General features: G+C 39.4%; 1 protein-coding gene across 11 annotated transcripts in view; it reads right to left on the bottom strand.

Annotated features, from left to right (window-relative positions):
- Positions 1-19605, bottom strand: part of dgkza (diacylglycerol kinase, zeta a) — a 177340-nt gene that overhangs the window by 34189 nt on the left and 123546 nt on the right. For all 11 annotated transcript variants that reach the window (XM_053676609.1, XM_053676611.1, XM_053676612.1 and 8 more), the window contains 10 exons: positions 18716-18856; positions 18424-18502; positions 18232-18287; positions 15947-16009; positions 14360-14433; positions 14097-14208; positions 13372-13571; positions 12781-12881; positions 6956-7035; positions 3154-3223 (listed from right to left, as the gene is read on the bottom strand). In XM_053676609.1, the coding sequence (XP_053532584.1) occupies positions 3154-3223; positions 6956-7035; positions 12781-12881; positions 13372-13571; positions 14097-14208; positions 14360-14433; positions 15947-16009; positions 18232-18287; positions 18424-18502; positions 18716-18856 (976 nt within the window). The remainder of the gene's footprint in view (positions 1-3153; positions 3224-6955; positions 7036-12780; positions 12882-13371; positions 13572-14096; positions 14209-14359; positions 14434-15946; positions 16010-18231; positions 18288-18423; positions 18503-18715; positions 18857-19605) is intronic.

Genomic DNA, 19605 nt, shown 5'->3' with positions numbered 1-19605 from the left:
ACACACACACACAGTTGGTCTGCCTGATACATCAGCAGGAAACAGAGGGCATAATAATCACAAACACGACCATATGCCTGAGATAAGCTTCAAAATATCACAGTTTGCCATGGTTGTGTCTCCCCACTATACTCTGTTAAAGAAAACTACAGGAAGCGCTCTGAAAATAAAGCCGGAATCTGCTCCAAGCCAAAGGGAAGAGAGTAGGTAAAGATGGAACAGAGGGTAGGAAATGGGATCGGGAGATGTTCCTCCAAACATCCTCCAAACTTAAAAGACAAATGCTCTAACATATCTCTCCCTCTGCAAGACCTCGAACTCTCCAATAGAGTAAAGCAGCACACTGGAGATTAACCCGAGGAACAAATAGGCAGTTCTATTTCAGCTTTGTTGTCTATTGGCTCACAGTTTAAATGTGTAATTTAGTTAAAGTTTATCATGATTAACTTGCAACATTGCCAAATTAACTGTTTTTTACCTGCACCCCTTTTCATTTTCGTGAATAGGCTTTTCATCAGAATAATTGTATTTGTTTTCAGTCTAACTGCTGATGGAAAGCACAGCTCCAATTCGATTCCTCACCAAAAGAGTAAATAAACCTGAGAAGGATTTCAGGCAGAATGCTTTGTTGAATCCTCACTACTGTTTACTCAAACACCCTGCACCTTAGAGCACCTTTTTTTCCTTGCCTTGTAAAAAAAAAAAAAAAAAAGATAAATGATGATAAAACAAAACAGGTTTTTTTTTTTTTTTTTTTTTTTTTTTTTTTTTTTTTTTTTTTTTTTTTTACATGCACCTGCATTTAAATTCACAGGAGCATGTGTATGTGTTTGTGATGCGGTATATGTTTTGCAATTTACTAGAATATCGTATAAAAAATTCATGTTTATATATAGTACTGTCTGGTCTCATGGGCCCTAATTAGAATTTACCTTTAAAACTCTAGTAACATAAGACCCGAGTGTGTGTGTGTGTGTGTGTGTGTGTGTGTGTGTGTGTGTGTGAGAGTGAGAGAGAGCAGAGTAGCCCATCTCTTCACTTTGAATAGGACGAGAAAGAAACTACCATCAGTACAGAGACGTGAACACACACACACGAAAGCTTTTATTCTAATAACCTTACTATTCATCTGTGCTCCAAATGAAATCTTTTTATTTCTCCATGTGTGCATGATTATCTGGTGTATTAAGAGGTGATTTACAAGCATGGTTGTATATGGAAGATTCTACATGTGGTTGACAGTAATGCAACAACATAGCTGTGGAGCAAAATAGTGTTTTGTGTAATGGTTCTGGAAAGCAGAATGGAGATGGGTTTAATAGCTCTGGCTGGAGAGAGGTGTGTAGAAGTAGCCGAGCTTGGGGGGGGGTGTAGTAACGTTGTGGAAAAATCATGTAGTGTGCACTAGGCTTAAGATGATTCAGCAGAGGAGGGTGGATTAATGTTTTTGGCAAGAGGACTTGCCTTTGTTTTGGCTGGAGAGAGGACCGGGCTCTGTAACAGTCTCTGACTTTGTTGAGACAGTGAAGTATTGATTGTGATGTTGGCTGCAATGGTCATAACGTTGGTTCTAAAATGTCAGCAAAACAGGCTGGTGTTCGGTATAACAGAAATAGTTCATCCTCACTCAAAATTGCCTGAGGATTTGGGTCAGGTTAGCAAGTATGATTTTGGTTAAAGACACCCAGCCAGGTAGAGGGAGACCTGGTGGCTCACTGGTTAAAGCTTTGGGCTACTGATCAGAAGCTTTTGAGTTCAAATCTCAGCACTGCCAAGCCACCACTAACATGCTCCTCGAGCAAGACTGTTAACACTCAAATGCTCAATTACACCCTATCTCAATTGTATCAAATGTAGATACTGTAGGCTGAAAAGGTTATGCTCAGCAGAGCTGTGTTGCCTAGTATGAATGTGGACTCTGAAGCAGCCTCTGTTCTGTTGATGAGGTTGTGCATTGTTGATTGTAATGTCGGCTGTGAGAGTGATGGTTCTAAAAGTTCAGGAGAACAGCCTGGTGTTTGCTATAACAGCTTTGGACATAGTTAAAGCTCGCTCCAAAATTAGGCTGGTTAGTATGGTTCTGGGTAGAGATTCTGTTAGATAGCGGAGTTGATTTGCCTAGAATGATTTTGGACATTTAGTGTTGTGATTTAGTGTTGGCTTTAAGGAAACTGGAAAATAGGGCTGTGTTTGCTAAAAGATTTCCACACAGGGAGATAGTGCTCAGGAGAGGAGGGTGAAGATTGGCTTAATGGTTCTGGCCAGAAGGGTGGTTTTCGCTCTAATGGGTCTTGGGGGGAGGTGGGGGACAAAAAAACAAAACAAAACCAGGTTGCTGTTGGCTTAAAGGGTTCTGGTCAGTGTACATTGTCAGGTTCATCTGAGGTCCGTTTCCATGGAATTAGAAAAATTCTATTTCATGCTGTAGACTCAGTAGTTAATGCTGTGTGTGTGTGTGTGTGTGTTTCCATGGCTTTTGCACCATGAGAAATGAGTAGAATTAGAGCCAGTCTGGAAGATGGCAGGGGAGAACACCCTATCGAGTCCATCATGTCAGACATCTAATTAGTCTACGAAAACAGAATGTCTCCCTCTCTGCTTCTGTCTCCTCCTCTAACTTCCCCTTCTCTGGCAGTAATGCTGGCTGGGTAATGGCCTGCTCATTAGGGCAGAAATGTCAGTGAATATTCTCTCCTCAAACGAACCTTTCGTAACCTTTATTTAATTACGATTGGGCCACTGAGCAAGCTGGCTGTTTTCTCAAGGCTGAGACGGTGAGACAGGACCATCATGTTATACCATCTCTGGAGAAGCTTAGGCATTGTAATATTCACATAACATAACTCTCTCTTTCATTATTCTTGCGTTGTAGCACTGATCTGAGAGCGAACACCATGTAACTCCTAGCCTTTCAGAACTGACCACTTTTACCTACGTTTCTAGGGGGGAAAAACATCATAATAAAGGAAGAAAACAGAAATCTATATTGCATCCTAGAATAGCACAGCAGCGCCACTCATACACAAAAAACAACTGAACAACTGGGGGGGGGGGGGGATAAGAACGAAAGAACAAAGAATTTAGCCTACTTTCCAAAGCAAACTTGGCCTTCAGAACAATACCCCTAAAGCATGAAAGACAAGAATTACTTACAGTCCAGAAAGCACCACTTTGGTGACAATCTCTGACATGACAGGGTTTTGGCCTTGGTATCATCACCTGCCTGCAAGACAACAGAAGACAGGAGAGGAAAAAGAAAACAATTATTTCTGTTCATCTGTAAGTTAGTACAGCAAATAATCTGAAGATTAAAGCAAAGATTTTGTGGTATATTACTTCCTACCAACAACACAATGACCTAATCTTTATCTGAAGATCTGATCTGAAATATAGAAATCTGAATATCGTTTTGGTTAAATTGAGTGCTCCAACCCTTGGTCAGTCTTAACTGCCTTTTACACACATCTGACTAATGACTAATGGCAGCCAGTTGTTCAAGGTTTCAAAAAATGAATAAACAGAAGACAGACGAGCCACATTGTTGAACCAATGCTATACCAACACTGCCGAGAGGCATCACACACATACATGCACAGCCATGATACAACAAATACACAACACAATAAAACACAGCACAGGCAAAGTCCTGATCCCACAAACAACATTAATCACATTTGAGGAGCCCTTAGGAACAAGAAGGAAGGACTGAGCATTGTATTATTAAATAGACCTAGACAGTACTACTTCAAATGCACAAAAAAAGAAAAAAAGTGTTTTAAAATGAATTAAAGTGTTTTAAAATGCAGGACGTTCAGCCTGCACAGTAAATATTCATGTGTGGGTGTAAGAGCAGTAGCAGAGCATGGCTTCAGAGGCAGTACTGAGGGGAGGTGGGGAGGGGGATAAAAATGAGGGAAGAGATTACGCTCTGCTTGAGACCAAACGGAAACGCTTTTTTTCCTCCCCTCCTGAAAGACAAACATCTGTTTTCCAATTCAGACTCTTACTCAGAGGAATAGAAAACATCCACCAAATATCCTGAGAGTCACAGTCATGAGCGCAGATCTTCTGCTTCAACAAGCTCCTTTGTGTTCAATCAAACTGTCGCGTGCGTGTGACTGCGTCCCGGTATGAACAATAATGGGCTTTTTGTTTTCCAGGCTTGTTCCTGAGATTGCTCCAAGTCTGTCTACCATTCTAGTTATTTCACCCACCTGCAGCATCAGTCGCTGGAGAGATGGGTGACATGCCACAAAGTCCTGCAGGATATAAGAGATCCCAAAATACACACACACACACACACACAAGCACGCACACACACACGCGCACACACATATTCCCACAGACCCTGATTAAATACATGCACCGCACAAAAGTCTTGCCTATAGGATCCATTCTATACATCATATTATAACTAAAACCGTTCTAGTCTCACATGTATCCATATACACTCACACACGCACACAGAAAAACACACACATACAGGAGACATGGATGCACTGCTAGGTTCAGAAGAGGTTAGAAGAGTCGTTCACGTGAAAATGTGTGTGTGTGTGTGTGTGAGAGAGAGTTACAGAGTATGCAAAATGATTTATCAAATAAATACCCAGCTGCACTTCAGAAACCTCTAATAGCAACACATTTCACACCCTATTTACCGCCTGTGGTCCTTGATTAACATCAGCAGGGAAGGGGCTGTGTGTGCGTGTGTGCGCGCACCTATATTTAAACTTTAAAAAGAAAAGAAAAAAAAAACCTAAGCAAAATATGAAATCATAAGCTTTCAAAGGCCAAAAAATCCCCAAGTCTATAAATGCGTTAAATTGCATTAGCTGTTATAGTTGTAATTAATATTACAACATAAAATCATTGAATTCTGGCAGATTAGTGAGGTTTTTTCCCCCTCGCATGCATAAAGGTGCTGGATTTCTTCTTAAAGCAACGCTTTCACAGAAGTGCTGCTTCTGCTTTATTTAACTAGTCTGTCTTTTTAATCAGTCTCATCCATGTTTCGTTACATGCAATAAGACATACTGAATTTAACGATATAAACAGAATACTGCTATAACACCCTCAGCATCTCCAGCTAATTAGGTGCACACATGTAACTTTAAGCAACACTTTTTTCAGCTTGGCAAAGACCACTGGGGTATACGTGAACGCAAACAAGAAGCTCTGCTACATCCGTAGAGAGCTGAATGACCAATTAAGAGGATTCTGAAAGTGTGTGTCAACGAGGCAAGTGGAAGGGAGCAGGAAACATTTGGCTGCTTTTCCTCGAAAGTAAAAGCTTTTCTTGTGAAAAAGAGCGAGCTCTTGCTATAACTCTTACTATGAAGAGGAGCCAACTATCGACAGAGAAGATACATTAAAGTAATGAAAACGCCTGCCTTAGCAAGAATTAGTGTGTGTGTGTGTGTGTGTTTGCGTGCAATACAAGCACACCATCTGAGCATGTTTTTAGAACAGCTGGCAACGTTGTCGTGCTGTCATGCTCTCAGTTTAAGATGGAGAAATTAACACGCTCGTCTTCCCTGTTAAAAACGTATACACATGATGGCAATAAAAAATGGCCTCTAATATCGAGTTTCCAACGTATAATGATTCTTGGAGTTTTCAATTTATATGAATATATTACCAATTCCAATCTGCCAATCAAATGATTAGTACGAATACGTATGGTATTTACTAACTTCATCTATCGCGATTCAGTTAATATATAGTTATCATTACGAATTATTATCTAATATACAGCAGCAGTATTGAATTCTCAATTTGCTCAAAAGCTGTTGATTAATCTTCTATAATGGCGGCTCTGAAAACAGGTTTATACGAACGCCCTCATTCTCAGCTACAATGCACTGATTAACTACGTTTCTGTAACAATAGCTCCTATCATCATTCATTTATATATGCCAATCATTTTATTCAAATTGTGTCCAAGCCCGTGTTCAAAACAAGACGATGCAAAACACCCCGTGACTTCACAATATACACATCTCTATAAACAAGTATATAGAGGTAAGCACAATAACTACCATTTTTGGACGTTTGGAAACCGCACATTTCTTTCCAGACTTTGTTTTCACTATCTGAAGAAACAAGCCTACATCAGCCTAGTGTTACTGTCCTGCAATTCACTAATTGCAGTTCTACACTGCAGAATAGTGCTGCCCATTTGACCAAATCTGGCACTGTATTTCTTCTTTCAATGAGGAGACTGCTTACGGGTAGAAATTAACAGCCGGGCTTGGTGAAGGATGCAGTAACCATGGAAGCGCGGGAGGCGAGTCAGAATACTACTGGGGAAAAAAGGGTGAAGGTTGTAAATGTATTTTCAACTCTCTCCTTTACTGATGAATTGCTGCTCTAACTTTTAGGTGTATACTGCCACTTGCTGTAGGCGTCTTGGGAGACTTCCAAGCGTGTGGGTTTCAGCGTTGAGGTGTCTATTACTCAATCATTTATTAAGCAAAAATACCTATTCCAGTCCAGTAAAAATAAACATATAAATAAAACAAGCGAGTAACACAGCAGGCAGTGTTAGTTCAAGCAAAGCTGCGCTTCAGAAAAGTTTCACTGCTCTGAACAGAGTACAGACTAAATAATGACCTTAAAATGGCATCTTGATAGACATGTGATTCACACTTGTGAATGAGATCTGAACACCCAGGGTTTTTTTTTTTTTTTTTAATCATACACAACAACTCTCTTATATTCTTCTTCAATCTCCAGATGTATCTCCCTCATCTTACTGTGTTTTGGCATTGTCTCTTTATCCGTCTTTCTCTTTCGCCATCTTCGTCCTCCCTTTAATTCCTTCGTCACTTTAGTTCGCGCTTCTTTTCTGTCCCTCTTTCCCCCATTCACAAGATTCCCTAGAACTCCTTCTCTTCTGCTCGTCCTCCCTCCTTCCCAGTACCCCCCCCCCCCCCCCCCAACTCTGTCTCTTTACCTCTTGTAGTTTCTCAATCTGTACACGACAAGTTTCCAGGTCACTGTCTCCAGGGATGACGATGAGCCCCAATGGGATTGCTGAGAGATGGAGAGAGAAAGAGAGCGACAGAACAAGAGAGAAAAAAGGAAGAAAAAAAAAACAACAAAGAATATTTCCATCATTCCCTTGATAAATGGTCTGTGTGCTGTGCTGTTTTTCCGACACATGTCCCAAGTAAACCAGTGTGCTGTCCACTCTAATGATTTGGTTGCCTGGAAACTGACTAGAATAAACAGTGGTTTATTAACACAATGTGATGATTGATGGTGCATTACTTAGCTAGTTAAATCCATTAATACAGATCATGGAAAATGATTGAAGATATGAGTATTAATCTAACATTTCGCTAAAGTGACTAATGTAGCACAAAAAGAGTCAGTGTAGAGTAGTGTCATATCCTCGCATTACCTGTAAAAGATATGCGGATGTCTAGAGACTTTATTCTCTCTCGATATGTTTAATTACACAGATGACTCTGTGTGCTGGTGCTAGTAGAAGAGTTATTGTATATGACAGTTTTACTCTGCGCATTACTTTGCTTCGGTTCGTCAGGTCTTCCAAATACCTGCATGTTCCTGATTCAGAGAAGCTCCGCACATGCAAATTAACCCACCTAGTAAAACTCTTTCTACTGTCAGGCAGCTCACACCTCGGACAATGAGTACAGTGAAGCAGGTGGCAGGATTCATAATAGGTAGCACACGCTATTGTTACAGCATCGAGGTGCTTGAAGCGCATTACACTTGAACACGCACACCAAATGAAAACCTTTGGTGGGAATGAATAAATAAATAAATAGCAGTTTTCATTTTATTTTTCTTGTTTTTGAAGTTGCTTGCCCAGTAGGTAACCACAAAAAAATAAAAATAAATTAATTATATATATATATATATATATATATATATATGAAGAATAAAAACACTCTAATTACCCTGAAAACACACCCTAGTTACTTAAAGGGTTTAAATTCTATTAAAAACTAATCACAAATCTGCTGAGAAAATGAAAGGGGCTACATGTTGGATTAAAGAAATAACACGGGCCCCTCATCCAGAGACCATTAGTGCTGTTCATAATATCCTCTGTGCAAAGTTTTGTGGGCTCATGACATTTATCAGTGTATTTGTTGTTAGATCATTTTGAGGAGGCCAATTCAGAGAAAGCAAGATAAGCCGGGAGAAAGCACTTATAACGTTACCAAGCAGTTTATAAAAGGTTTGTTTTCTCATTGCAACCAGGAAACAGAATACAAATCAATAGGTATTGCATTTTTGATTAATGGAAGCAATTTTTCTTTTCACAGAGCCCATTATTATACCCCGCTCGCTCGAAACTAATGCACTGCTCGATTTGGACTTCATCGGAGAGGCATTTCTAAAAGGAGATTCCTAATGGAAAATACCTGACACCGGCCAGAACACAACAGCTGGCTGAACCCAAACCAGCTCTGGTCTTTTAGACATTCAGGGCAGATGAAGCAGAAGTCAGATGCCACGTTGTATTTTGAGAAAAGAAAAAACAAACACTTGAATACATCAGAACCAGGTACTCTGTTTTACAGGTCTGAATAACATGAACAGCATTGTTCCATATTAATGAATAATGTAAAGATCAGCAGTCTTCCTTAAATTTCCTGATTCCAAGTGATTAGTTCTCATCACTTGGAAACCACTCGCAGTTGCTGAGGATGGCCACATATGGACAGCCTAAAGACACACTTTTGAACTTTGGAGATGGCATTGGACTCCGGTTGATATGAATGGTTTTGGTGCGATATCTTGGGACTATGATTGTGGTGGCGGCTTTGGGACTGTAAATAACTGCACCAACAGACATTGCACTCGAGTCTCCATCGGTAGGCGGTTTATAACTCCAATGGGATGGACTTCATGTTGGGACTGTAGTGGGTTTACTGATTGCATGGTTGTGCTCTTCGTTTTATCATGTAGTGCACCGTTATAGAGAGAATCATTTATAATCATACTATCCGGTGTTACCCAGATGAGGACGGGTTCCCTTTCGAGTCTTGTTCCTCTTGAGGTTTCTTCCTCATATCATCTCATGGATTTTTTCCTTGCCATCTGGCTTGCTTTCATTAGGGATAAATTTATCAATTTAAAATTTAGATCTGAAATTTGTATTTCTGTAAAGCTGCTTTGTGATGATGTCTATTGTTAAAAGTGTTATACAAATAAAATTGAACTGAACTTGTCCGACGGCATAATTTACCGTTTCACTGACTGCTTCTGACTAGTTTGAAGTTTGTCGTACTCTGAAGCACTAACACATATGTATTGGCAGGACAAGTTCACAGTGCACAGTTCTGGCCAGAGCATGAAAGCCGATTTAGTGTTAAGCCCAAAAATCCATAATCTGTCCTTTACAGTTTCTAAAATTCTTCTCTCTTGTTTATGCACCAAGTAAAGCAAGCTGTTAAGGCTCCATTTTGGGAAACTGTGATGTGATATGATACAGTTCTCACTTATTTCTGGGTGACAATTGGATTTTTGGTACCAGATGTATTGTTAGACCTTGGTCCCTCCATCTGAAAAACTTTGTAATGTGTGAACCTCGTTCTTGCTCAGCTGCGTGGTGTTGTACACCACTATATCAGCAAGACAAAGCAGTAATAAATGCAGTAAAGTTTGAACAGTACAATGATTCTGCACTAGGCTGCAAAACACTCTAAGCCCTTTTCTTGGATTATATCTGTCTCACCGGTTAAGTCACTCTGAATTAAAGCTCCCGTCAACTAGGAACATGTAAGTGGAACAGCAGAGTTTAACTGGGTTTACTTCTGTTGTCATGGTGGAAGAAGTTGTTCATGATGTGCCTGTAAGAGGTTCCCTAATTTAGCCACATCTTTAGTGATTTGTGAGCTATTATATTAATATGTGCAATGACAAGATTGCTTTTAGAGAACTGAAAGTCTCCCAATCAGAGAGAGAGAACAGAGAGACTGAGAGCTCTTTACTGAGGAATGTTTGGTTGCTTAGCAACATCAGAACAGGCATGCTCTAATTTAATTCAGGCTTGTTCTTTTTTTTCCCTCTCTTTCGATCCCTCTTTCTCTCCCTTCTCCACTTTTCATCTTTTTTTCAATCCCATCCCTCTTTCTCTCCCTCTCTCTCTTCCCCACTTTCCATGTCCCCCCCAGCTTGTTTCCAGTGTTGTGTAAGCTCTTTAGAGGTGTGAATAGTGTGTAACAGCACCAGAGACAAGAGCCAGATGTGTTTTATGTTCATTACCAATGGAAGGCAGAACAGAGAACAGCTCAGAGTTCTGGCTGTGACATGGATATTATCTTTATGAACTGTAACAACACTGTGCTCTGCTGGATTTAGTGTAGTTGTGTAGCCTTCTGTAAGTCAATTTTACACTGATGTCTCAAAAGCAGCTCTTGTGTGTGTGTGTTTGAGAGTGAGTGTGTGGGTGTACACATGAAAAGGGTTGATGCTGTCATGTCCTGACATCTAGTGTCGGAAAAGAGAAAAGTGAAGAAGTATTCATCAAACTGATATAATTTCAGATTTATGGATTGTATCGTGTATGGTGTAATGAGGTGTACAGTGTACTGTGGGCTGCCAGTTTATTAGATATAGTGTACATGTCTAATAACTACACTCTCTAACCACAACTAATGCATTGGTATACTATCTGACTCTACAGTTATTGACTGTAACTCATAGTTTTCTCTATCTTTTCATTCTACGCAACTGCATGACAAGGTAGAGACTACAGTTTACAGACACTGGTTTCTTTCATCCAATACGCTCTGTTGTCCTGAGTACTTATTGTCATCTGTATTTATTGTGTTGTGTAGTTATCGTCTTGTGCAGTTACTGTCCTGAGTACTTACTGTCCTCTGAATTTATTGCAGATTTTTGTACTCATCCCACACCTTCATGCATGCATTTGTCTTTATGTAATCCTGTGTACAATGCTACTGCATTATTATGCATTCCCCCATGGTCCTAACCACATTTCATGTACCTCCTTGACCCTACCCTCTATTCTACCCTACCCATCAGAGTAAAAGGTGCACCATAGAGCTGTCGCTGTTCAGAGATTATTTGGGTGGTGGACCATTCTCACCATAACATTGACACCCATGTTAATGTTAGTTCATGCTTTCATTCTGAATATGATTCAGCATAAGATCAAAAAAAAAAAACCCAGAAAACCACAAAAACTCTCCAAACCAGACATAATGAAGGGGTTATCCTCCTCCACAATGACTGGCCAGTAAACATGTTAAAAACTGAATACATGTGCAACAAAGTGGACAGTAAAAGGACTTTGCATGAAATGGATGCATTTTATTCGTTTAACACATCTGGTTTGCAGAGGATGTCCATCATCTGAAAAGAAAATGCACACTTTTCAAATTAAAGAATAACAAATTGTGGAGATGGTGAGCAATGGATCCAAAGACAGCTTGTAAATGTTAGAAAGTCACAGGATTTCAACTCATTCAAGAGCTTTTTACTGTTGGCAGACAGTGTCCAGACTCTCTGCTGGAAACACTAATATGCAATTCAGTTTTCAAGCTGACAGAGAATTGTTTAGAATTCATTTTAGTATCGATTTTACGCTCATCAATTACACAGCTTGTGTATAATAGCCTGAAGTGAACACAGTGCTTCAAATCCCAGTGTAGCTGCTGGATCTGCAATGCAATACCCACTACCAGCGGTGGTTCATCAACAGCTCCTCACTGCAACATTTAGCTACACAGAGTTATTACTGCACCTAGTGGTCAAAACTAAACTGCAAAAAACACTAATAGAGCCGCTCTCAGGGGCCTGGAATCGCACTGCCCCACGTGCATGCTCAGATAGGACAGTTAATGGCAGGGTTGCAAATTGGCCTTAGTCCAGAATGAAATCTAATTCATTTCTGCAAACAGCAGACAGTGTGTCTATGATGTACAGAGCCATTTCTATTGTAAGATATATCACAAAGACGGGGAGTCGGAAAGGGGGATTGTGGAGTGGATAGTGTCCGTACATCAGAAGTCTGAGTGCTCCACAGTGAACTTGTTTCCCACACAAAGACTAAGCTTCTTCTTCAAAAGAAGAAAAATGTGACTCCCTTTTCCTGCAAAAATGCCTGCATTTGTTTGGGCTAGTTTCACATCTTTTATGTGGGTTTTGAGATGAAAACTTTGTTGAAACCTCGCAACTCTGGTTAGTGACGTTAGCTCTGCTGTGTTCGTCTTGCACACTGGCGACACATCGGCTGTATCGAACACATTTGAACAAATGTATAAAACCTCTCAAACACTGGATACCTGTATGTTGTCGATGCTCAAATGTCTATTATGGGGTTAGGTGACAATATTCCTTAGATTGAAGTCAACAGCATACGTCAAGTCACTCAAATGAATTTTGTCATGATTAATGTCCTTCCCCACCAAAGTCTACAGTTACGAACCACTGCTTCACACTACTGTGTCGTCACCATGTCTGTGTCAGTGCTGTAAGAAAAATGGTCCTCTACCCAAATAATATCAGGTAAGTGGTGGTCCAATGTGGGACCACCTACCATGTGTATAGTTCCACTAATGGACAAGGTTGGTAGGGGGGGCATGTGCAGATGGGCTGTAGGCAGTAAATGCACCTATAAAGCACATCAGCGGTATATGACCTTATAAAATGATCTGTGAACAATCTGTATAAAAAAAAAAAAAACAACAAACAAAAAATCCACAAAAAATGTAGCATATGTGGTGCACTGGAACAAGTGTGTGTGTGTGTGTGTGTGTGTGTGTTTGCACTTACAAGCTTCTTTAAGTTTCTCTTTGTGGTAATGAAGATCTTCATAATCATGCATGCTGATACGGTTCACTCGGATCCGTAACCTTTCTGGGATCGGCTGCTGACTGTAAGACGGAAAGAAACAGTGTCTGATCACGGACACGCGCTTGATTACCGATTAATGCAAAGAAATAATTAAGGGCAACATACGCATACACACAGTAAAAACACATCTGAGACTGACTGTGCTCAGCCTTTCCCTGATTTTTCAGTATGCATGTCGTCTATGATAAATGCATGGTCAGTACTGCAGTCGTGGAGTCATACTCTGACAACATGATCGTTACAGTGAGATTATTAGCCTCCATTTCCAGTATTCACATCTCAGTGGTAAATTACAACACATTAAGGGGCAAGCAGTCGATGCCACACTACTCACATATGCACTTGCGTATGACATTTACAAAACGACAAAGGAAAAGAGAGCAATAATGATTTCCTTCAGCCTGACTGCCATTTATTATGATGGAATTGTGAGAAAATGGATCTAAAATATCCCAACAAACACAGAGCAGACTGAGTGAGCGAGTGTGAGTGCGTGTTTGTGTAGCTCACTCATTAAGCAATGGTATAGAGGTCCTCCTCTTGGTTTTTTGCACCATGTTGGCTTGGTTTCTGAGCGAGATGTTGATGGTTGAAGGGGCCAGCTTGCACGGCTCTCCGTCCACCTGCATGGGGATTGACTTATAGGTGGTGAGGGTCACCTCACGACACTGATTAAGCCTCTCACCGTGACCTCCGACCTGTAGCGTTGCCTGCAACGACAGCAAGAACAAAATATTTTTGATAATGTTCACAAATTGTTTCAGTTTCAACAGGATTTACTTTGGTCTATTTCCATTACATTCCATAAACTGTGAGTGACTTCTTATGTACTTTTTCTGACTGTTTGATTATATTCTGCAATACAGTTGAGTCTGTATTAAAGATGCAGTTTGTAATGCTGGCAGTTTTAAAACCCCAAATCCTCTTCCTTACATCTAAAGCAATGCTCCAAAAACACATGCATGTGTGTTGCCTAGACTATAACGCCTGCAAAGGGGAAATCTTTCTGATTTGACATTCAACAAATGCCTCCTTTTCCTGATTGCTTGCAAACCCCCCCCCCAAAAAAAAAAAACAATTAAGGTATTTGTCGTTATCCTTTATATTGGACATGCAGTTGCATTGAGATGCTTTACTTGAATTCATTTTTCATTTGCAAAATGAGAATCATGTTTGGTTTGCTTTGCTGATTTAATTTGAGTGTTTCATTTTGAAGTGTGTATTGATCAAAGTACCAGTGATGTCATGGTGAAGCCGATTACTTCGATGCAACCGTCGTCATGACGCTGAGGCTCAAAGTCATGATGCTCACTTGGGTTCCCCCATGGCATCGTGCCAGCACAGTATCTACACACACACACACACACACACACACACACACACACACACACACACACACAAGAGACTCTGTATACTGGAAAACAGGAAAAAGAAACAGAGAGAGAGAGAGAGAGAGAGAGAGAGAGAGAGAGAGAGAGAGAGAATAAAGGCTTCTTACCTGGGTATATTGAGGAAGACCAAACACTGCAGCTTCAAATCCTGGACCTTAGACGTTAAATCCACACCGTCACACTGTCAGTGGAAACAGAAAATAAGTTAGAACAAGGTTTATGATGATATGATCTGGCCCATGGTAATTTGTCTACTATGAAAATGACGGGCTTTCATTGAACTGAACTATTTTTCTCATTTGTGTGTCTCTCAACCAGTGTTACTCAAAACGTAATCCACTACAGATTTTTACTTTAAAACTTTAAAATTGTAATCTGATTACATTACTGATTACTACATGTAAAAAGTAATCAGATTACTAAGAATTATCATAAAACTTGCCTCCGGTGTTGTCACTTGCCTAACTAGGCTAGTTTGGTGTCGCTAGTCAAGATCAGGCACAACTAAGCTATCGCTGTATGGGTTTAGCTGCTACAGAGTCATGCAAAGTACGTTATCTTTCCTCTGCTCGTTATCTTTATGCTCTGCTCATATCATGTTCACATAAACTGGAACTCAGACATTTACACACCTCATGTTCCTGCTCAGCATCAGAGGATGTTAGTGTTTCAGTTTACTGAAACCCCTTTACTGGTTTCAAATAAAAAAAATTAAAATAAATAAATAAATAAATATATTTATTATATTCATTTTTCCTCACACTGACTGTGTGCTAGCACTTGGCAGGACTGAGAGCTGTCAGCCAATAAGACACGAGTATTTCCACGTATTTTCCTGTAAACCGTCTGATTGGTCTCACCTTCGTCCCCTGAAGATATAAAAGTACAGGTGGTCTTCCTTTACTGACGTTCAGTTACGTAGTGACAAACCGCACCAAGTGGAGAATTATTCGGTGCTAAAGAAAAAATCTTCAGGGCAAAACATGATTTATTTTAAAACGCATTTTACTTAATATTGTTTTCTTAACAATAAATTTGTAACGCAAGTAACGTAACTTTATTGACATCAGTAACTGTAATAAAACGACATACATTTAAAATGTAATGTTTTACATTAATGCGTCATCAGAAAAAGTCATTAGATTACAGTAACACCGAACTCTGATTTCATTTAAAAAAACATTTAAAAATCTACTTACAAAAGTGACTGGAGTCACTTTCAGACAGACTGACTGCTTTTACCACTGTGCTTGTTAAACTGGCTCCATACCCAACATGATCTATGCAGGCCGACAGCCAAGACAAGATAAAAATTAAATACGTCTTCCACCTTGGTTTTGTGTAATATACGTATGTTATTATTATTATTATTATAATTTTAAATTGAGGTGTCAAAGTACGTTACATGCCGAAAAACAGATTTTTGTCTTTTTTGCATATTTGTTCACACACATCCAAGGTGTGTCTTTGTGATGCGTTTCCACCGATTTCTCTGTTATAGCAGCTAAATAGTGCTGTGTCTAAGCTTACAGCCAACAGAAACCTTTCAGCTCTTTTTCTTCATTGGCTCCAGGCATGCAAATGTGCCCGCAAGGTCAAAATTCTGACGCATTCCCATGATTGGGCAATTTTGTCTTCACACAACAATAAACAGCGTTGATTCAAAGGTATGAAGATATAATTTGTTCACTCACCACCACTTTAATGTGTTTGGCCAAATCTTTTGAGCTCCCCATGAGGAAATCTGAGAAGGCCGTCTGAAAAACAGCAGGATAAATCAGCATCAGCATTAACACTCATTATGAGTGCCACTGCAATTACTATAATAACGTGTCACACTCTCTGCTAACCTGCTTTCAGTTTTCAGCTGCCCTCAAAATCCATATTCATTATTTGCTTTAATATGGTATGCTGTTAATTTGCGTTGCTAACAGTAATTTTGATGCAAGGAATTAAATAATAATAATTAAAAAAGAACATTGTGTGATGATGCAGGAAAATCAACAACAGGGTGGTGGTGTTGATCCTGACAGACACAAAGTGGCTAATGTTTTTCCATAAAAATCACATTTTGTTCCTCTTATAACACAGCAATTTCACAGTTTTTTAAAAGTTAAAGAATGAAAAGTTGTACTTTTATTTGTTTATAGTTAAATGAAAGGTTGTGGAACACCCACAAAGCAAGTTTTTTTTTTTTTTTTTTTATCACTTTCATTATAATAGCTATAAGCAATTACTTATATACAGTACAGTGAAAAAGTATTTGATTATTTGTATTTGATAAATTGTTTCAGGAATGAAAACAAAATCTAAGACAAAACAAAGGCAATCTGAATAAACACAAAATATAGTTTTTTAATGAATGATATTTATTCAGGAAACAAAGTCTGATTACTATCAGCCGTGTTCAACCAAATCAACACTTAAATATAACTTTTCCAACAGTATGAAGTTGGTTAAAAGATCTTACCCAGTAACACACTGTGCCAAAATGGAAAGAAATTCCAGAAATGATGAGGAAGAAGGTGATTAAAATGCATCAGTCTGGGAAGGGTTACAAAGCTATTTTAGAGGCTCTGGAAAAACTCGACACAGTACTGAACCTTCACAGAAGTGGCCGACCTTCCAAAATTCCTCCAAGAGCACAGCAACTACTCGTCTAGGAAGTCACAAAAGACCCAAGGATATCATCAAAAGACCTACAGGCCTCAGTAAAGGTCACTGTTCATGACTCCACTATCAGAAAGTCACTGGGTAAAAATGGCATCCGTGGAAGAGTGGCGAGGTGAAAACCACTGCTAACCCAGAAGAACATTAAGACTAGTCTGAATTTGCCAAAACACACCTTTATGATCCTCAAACCTTTTGGGTGAATGTTCTGTGGACTGATGAGTCGAAAGTGGAACTGTTTGGAAGACAGGGGTCCAAAGACCGAATTCCACAAAAAGAACTAAAGGAGAATGTCCGGTCTTCAGTCCATAAATTGAAACTCAAGCGCAACTGGATTATGCAGAAAGACAATGATCCAAAGCACAGGAGCAAGTCCACTGCTGAAAGGCTCAAACGTTTTGGAGAGGCCTAGTTAAAGTCCTGACTTGAACCAACTGACAGGATCTTAAACGGGCAGTCCATGCTCGAAAACCCTCTAGCGTCTGAACTAAAGCAGTTCGGTAAAGAAGAGTGGGCCAGAATTCCACCACAGCGCTCTGAAAGACTGACCTCCAGTTATCGGAAGTGTTTGGTTGCAGTTATTGCTGCTAAAGGTGGCACGACCAGATTTCAAGTTTAAGGGGCCAATTAGTTTTTCACATGGGTGATGGATAAAAGAAAAAAAAAACTGTATTGTGTGTTTACTCAAGTTGCCTTTATTTTATGTTGTATTTCGTTTGAAGATCTAAAACTATTTAGTAAGAGATATACACAAAAACAGACAATCGCTGCGTGCCACAGAAGTGCAAAGTCCTGAAGCCTCCCTGTGGAACAGTTTTACCTTAAAGCATGGACACTAACTCTTCTTTCATAAATTTTAAGCATCTCTTTAATGAAAGCCTCAACAAAGGAACGCCTTTAAATAGATTTTCACTGTTAAATAACAAAAGGTTTTTGTTTATCCGCCCTATTGTTAGGCTTAAATTATATGAGCATCTGCCATGCAAGTTCCTTTGAATGAGCTGATACCAAATTAGAATAAGCACATTAATATAAACCTGTGATTTGCCTTGCGACTGAGCTGTGCTGCTACAGAGTAATATTCAACAATCAGATTCCTGAGTTCAACAGAGCTGTTATACCGCAAAGTACGTGATTATGAGCAGTATCTGGCACTGCCCGGCATGTGTTTCCTCACGAACACGGTTGCTGATAGCATTCCAATGGCCATGTTCAAAAGATGTGAGACTAAAAGGCAACTAGTGCCCGTGGTTGTGTATGTGTGTGTGTGTGTGTGACATAGGACATCATCCATTATTGTCTCACTCACCCCGGCATAGAACATCTTGTTTCTGAAGCGACTGTTGAATTTTTCTGGGTTTGCCTCTGTGAAAAGATAAAAAGAACAGTGTTTCAATTAGTGCCAGTCAACCTGCCCACACACACACACACACACACACACACACACACACACAGACAAAGCCCATTCATTTTAAAGTGAGATTGGTACTATTCCACAAACCTCGCGACTCATGAAACTCCAGAGTTACATGAGCATCAAAGCCCAGGCTGAAATAGTTATTAAAAACATCTAGGGGAAGCTGTGAAATAAAAAACATATATATTTAAATATATATATATATATATACATATATATTTAAAAACAATATACGAATATAGTCAATGATAAGCTATATACATGACTGCACATAAACACAAGCTGAAAGTTACATAAATATAGCTAAATAAATAAATAAACATTCTGACAGAGAGAGCTAGGGCGGGGCATGTGTGAGCAGGTGGGAGGAGCCTACCTTGTCTGTCACCTGCTCATCTTTCTCCTCTGGTCCCGCCTCTGTGTTTGGCTCCACAATCAGGTTCCAGCGGTCAAGTTGCACAACGTTTCCATCCTCCACATGAGACAGGATCTTACTCACTGGTTCATCTGTGTAACCCTGCACACACACACACACACACACACACACACACACACACACACACACACTTCAGTCACGTCTTGTTTAAATTTCATTGCATGTAATAAAACTTTATTCATCCCCTGAGATAATCCGAGTAGAGGCAGAACAGCTTAAAACTTCGGCAAGCTAAAACAAATAATCCATAAGAACTTCTAGGCAGACTTCCAAATTACATTAATAAGTAATTTGTGATTACTTACGCAATCACAAATTTTTTTGATTATTTGTTTGATATTTGTAAAACATTTGCCTACTATTCTAGACGTTTCCCAACACTTTAATATCACTGGCTGTTTTGGTAGATCCATGTCATAAAATCCCAATTAAAGTTAATTTTAGTTCCATGTTCTACAATATGTAAAGAAAAGTCCTTACTTTTATGCATGGCACTGTATAAAAAGAGACAAGGCAGAGCACACAGAATCCATACACAGATATTTCACTTGGTTTGGATAACATCAATAAAATTTAAAAAACTGTAAATAATGAGAAAAAAACCCCCACACAGTCTAGTGCAAAGTTTGCACACTCAAAATTTTATGTACAGTAACAAGATATTTAGCTGATGAGGTTTTACATACAGCGCTGTGGAAAATATTTGATTTCTGCACGTTTGTGTATATGTCATACTACATTGTTTCAGAAATGAACAAAAAAAAAAAATCTAAGATAAAACAAAGGCAACCCGAGTAAACACAAAATACAGTTTTAAATGATAATGTTCA

The sequence above is a fragment of the Ictalurus punctatus genome, chromosome 27 (genome assembly GCF_001660625.3).
Source record: "Ictalurus punctatus breed USDA103 chromosome 27, Coco_2.0, whole genome shotgun sequence".
Classification (NCBI taxonomy): domain Eukaryota; kingdom Metazoa; phylum Chordata; class Actinopteri; order Siluriformes; family Ictaluridae; genus Ictalurus; species Ictalurus punctatus.
The sequence above is the reverse complement of the archived record's forward strand: the minus strand, read 5'-3'. Positions and strand labels throughout refer to the sequence as shown.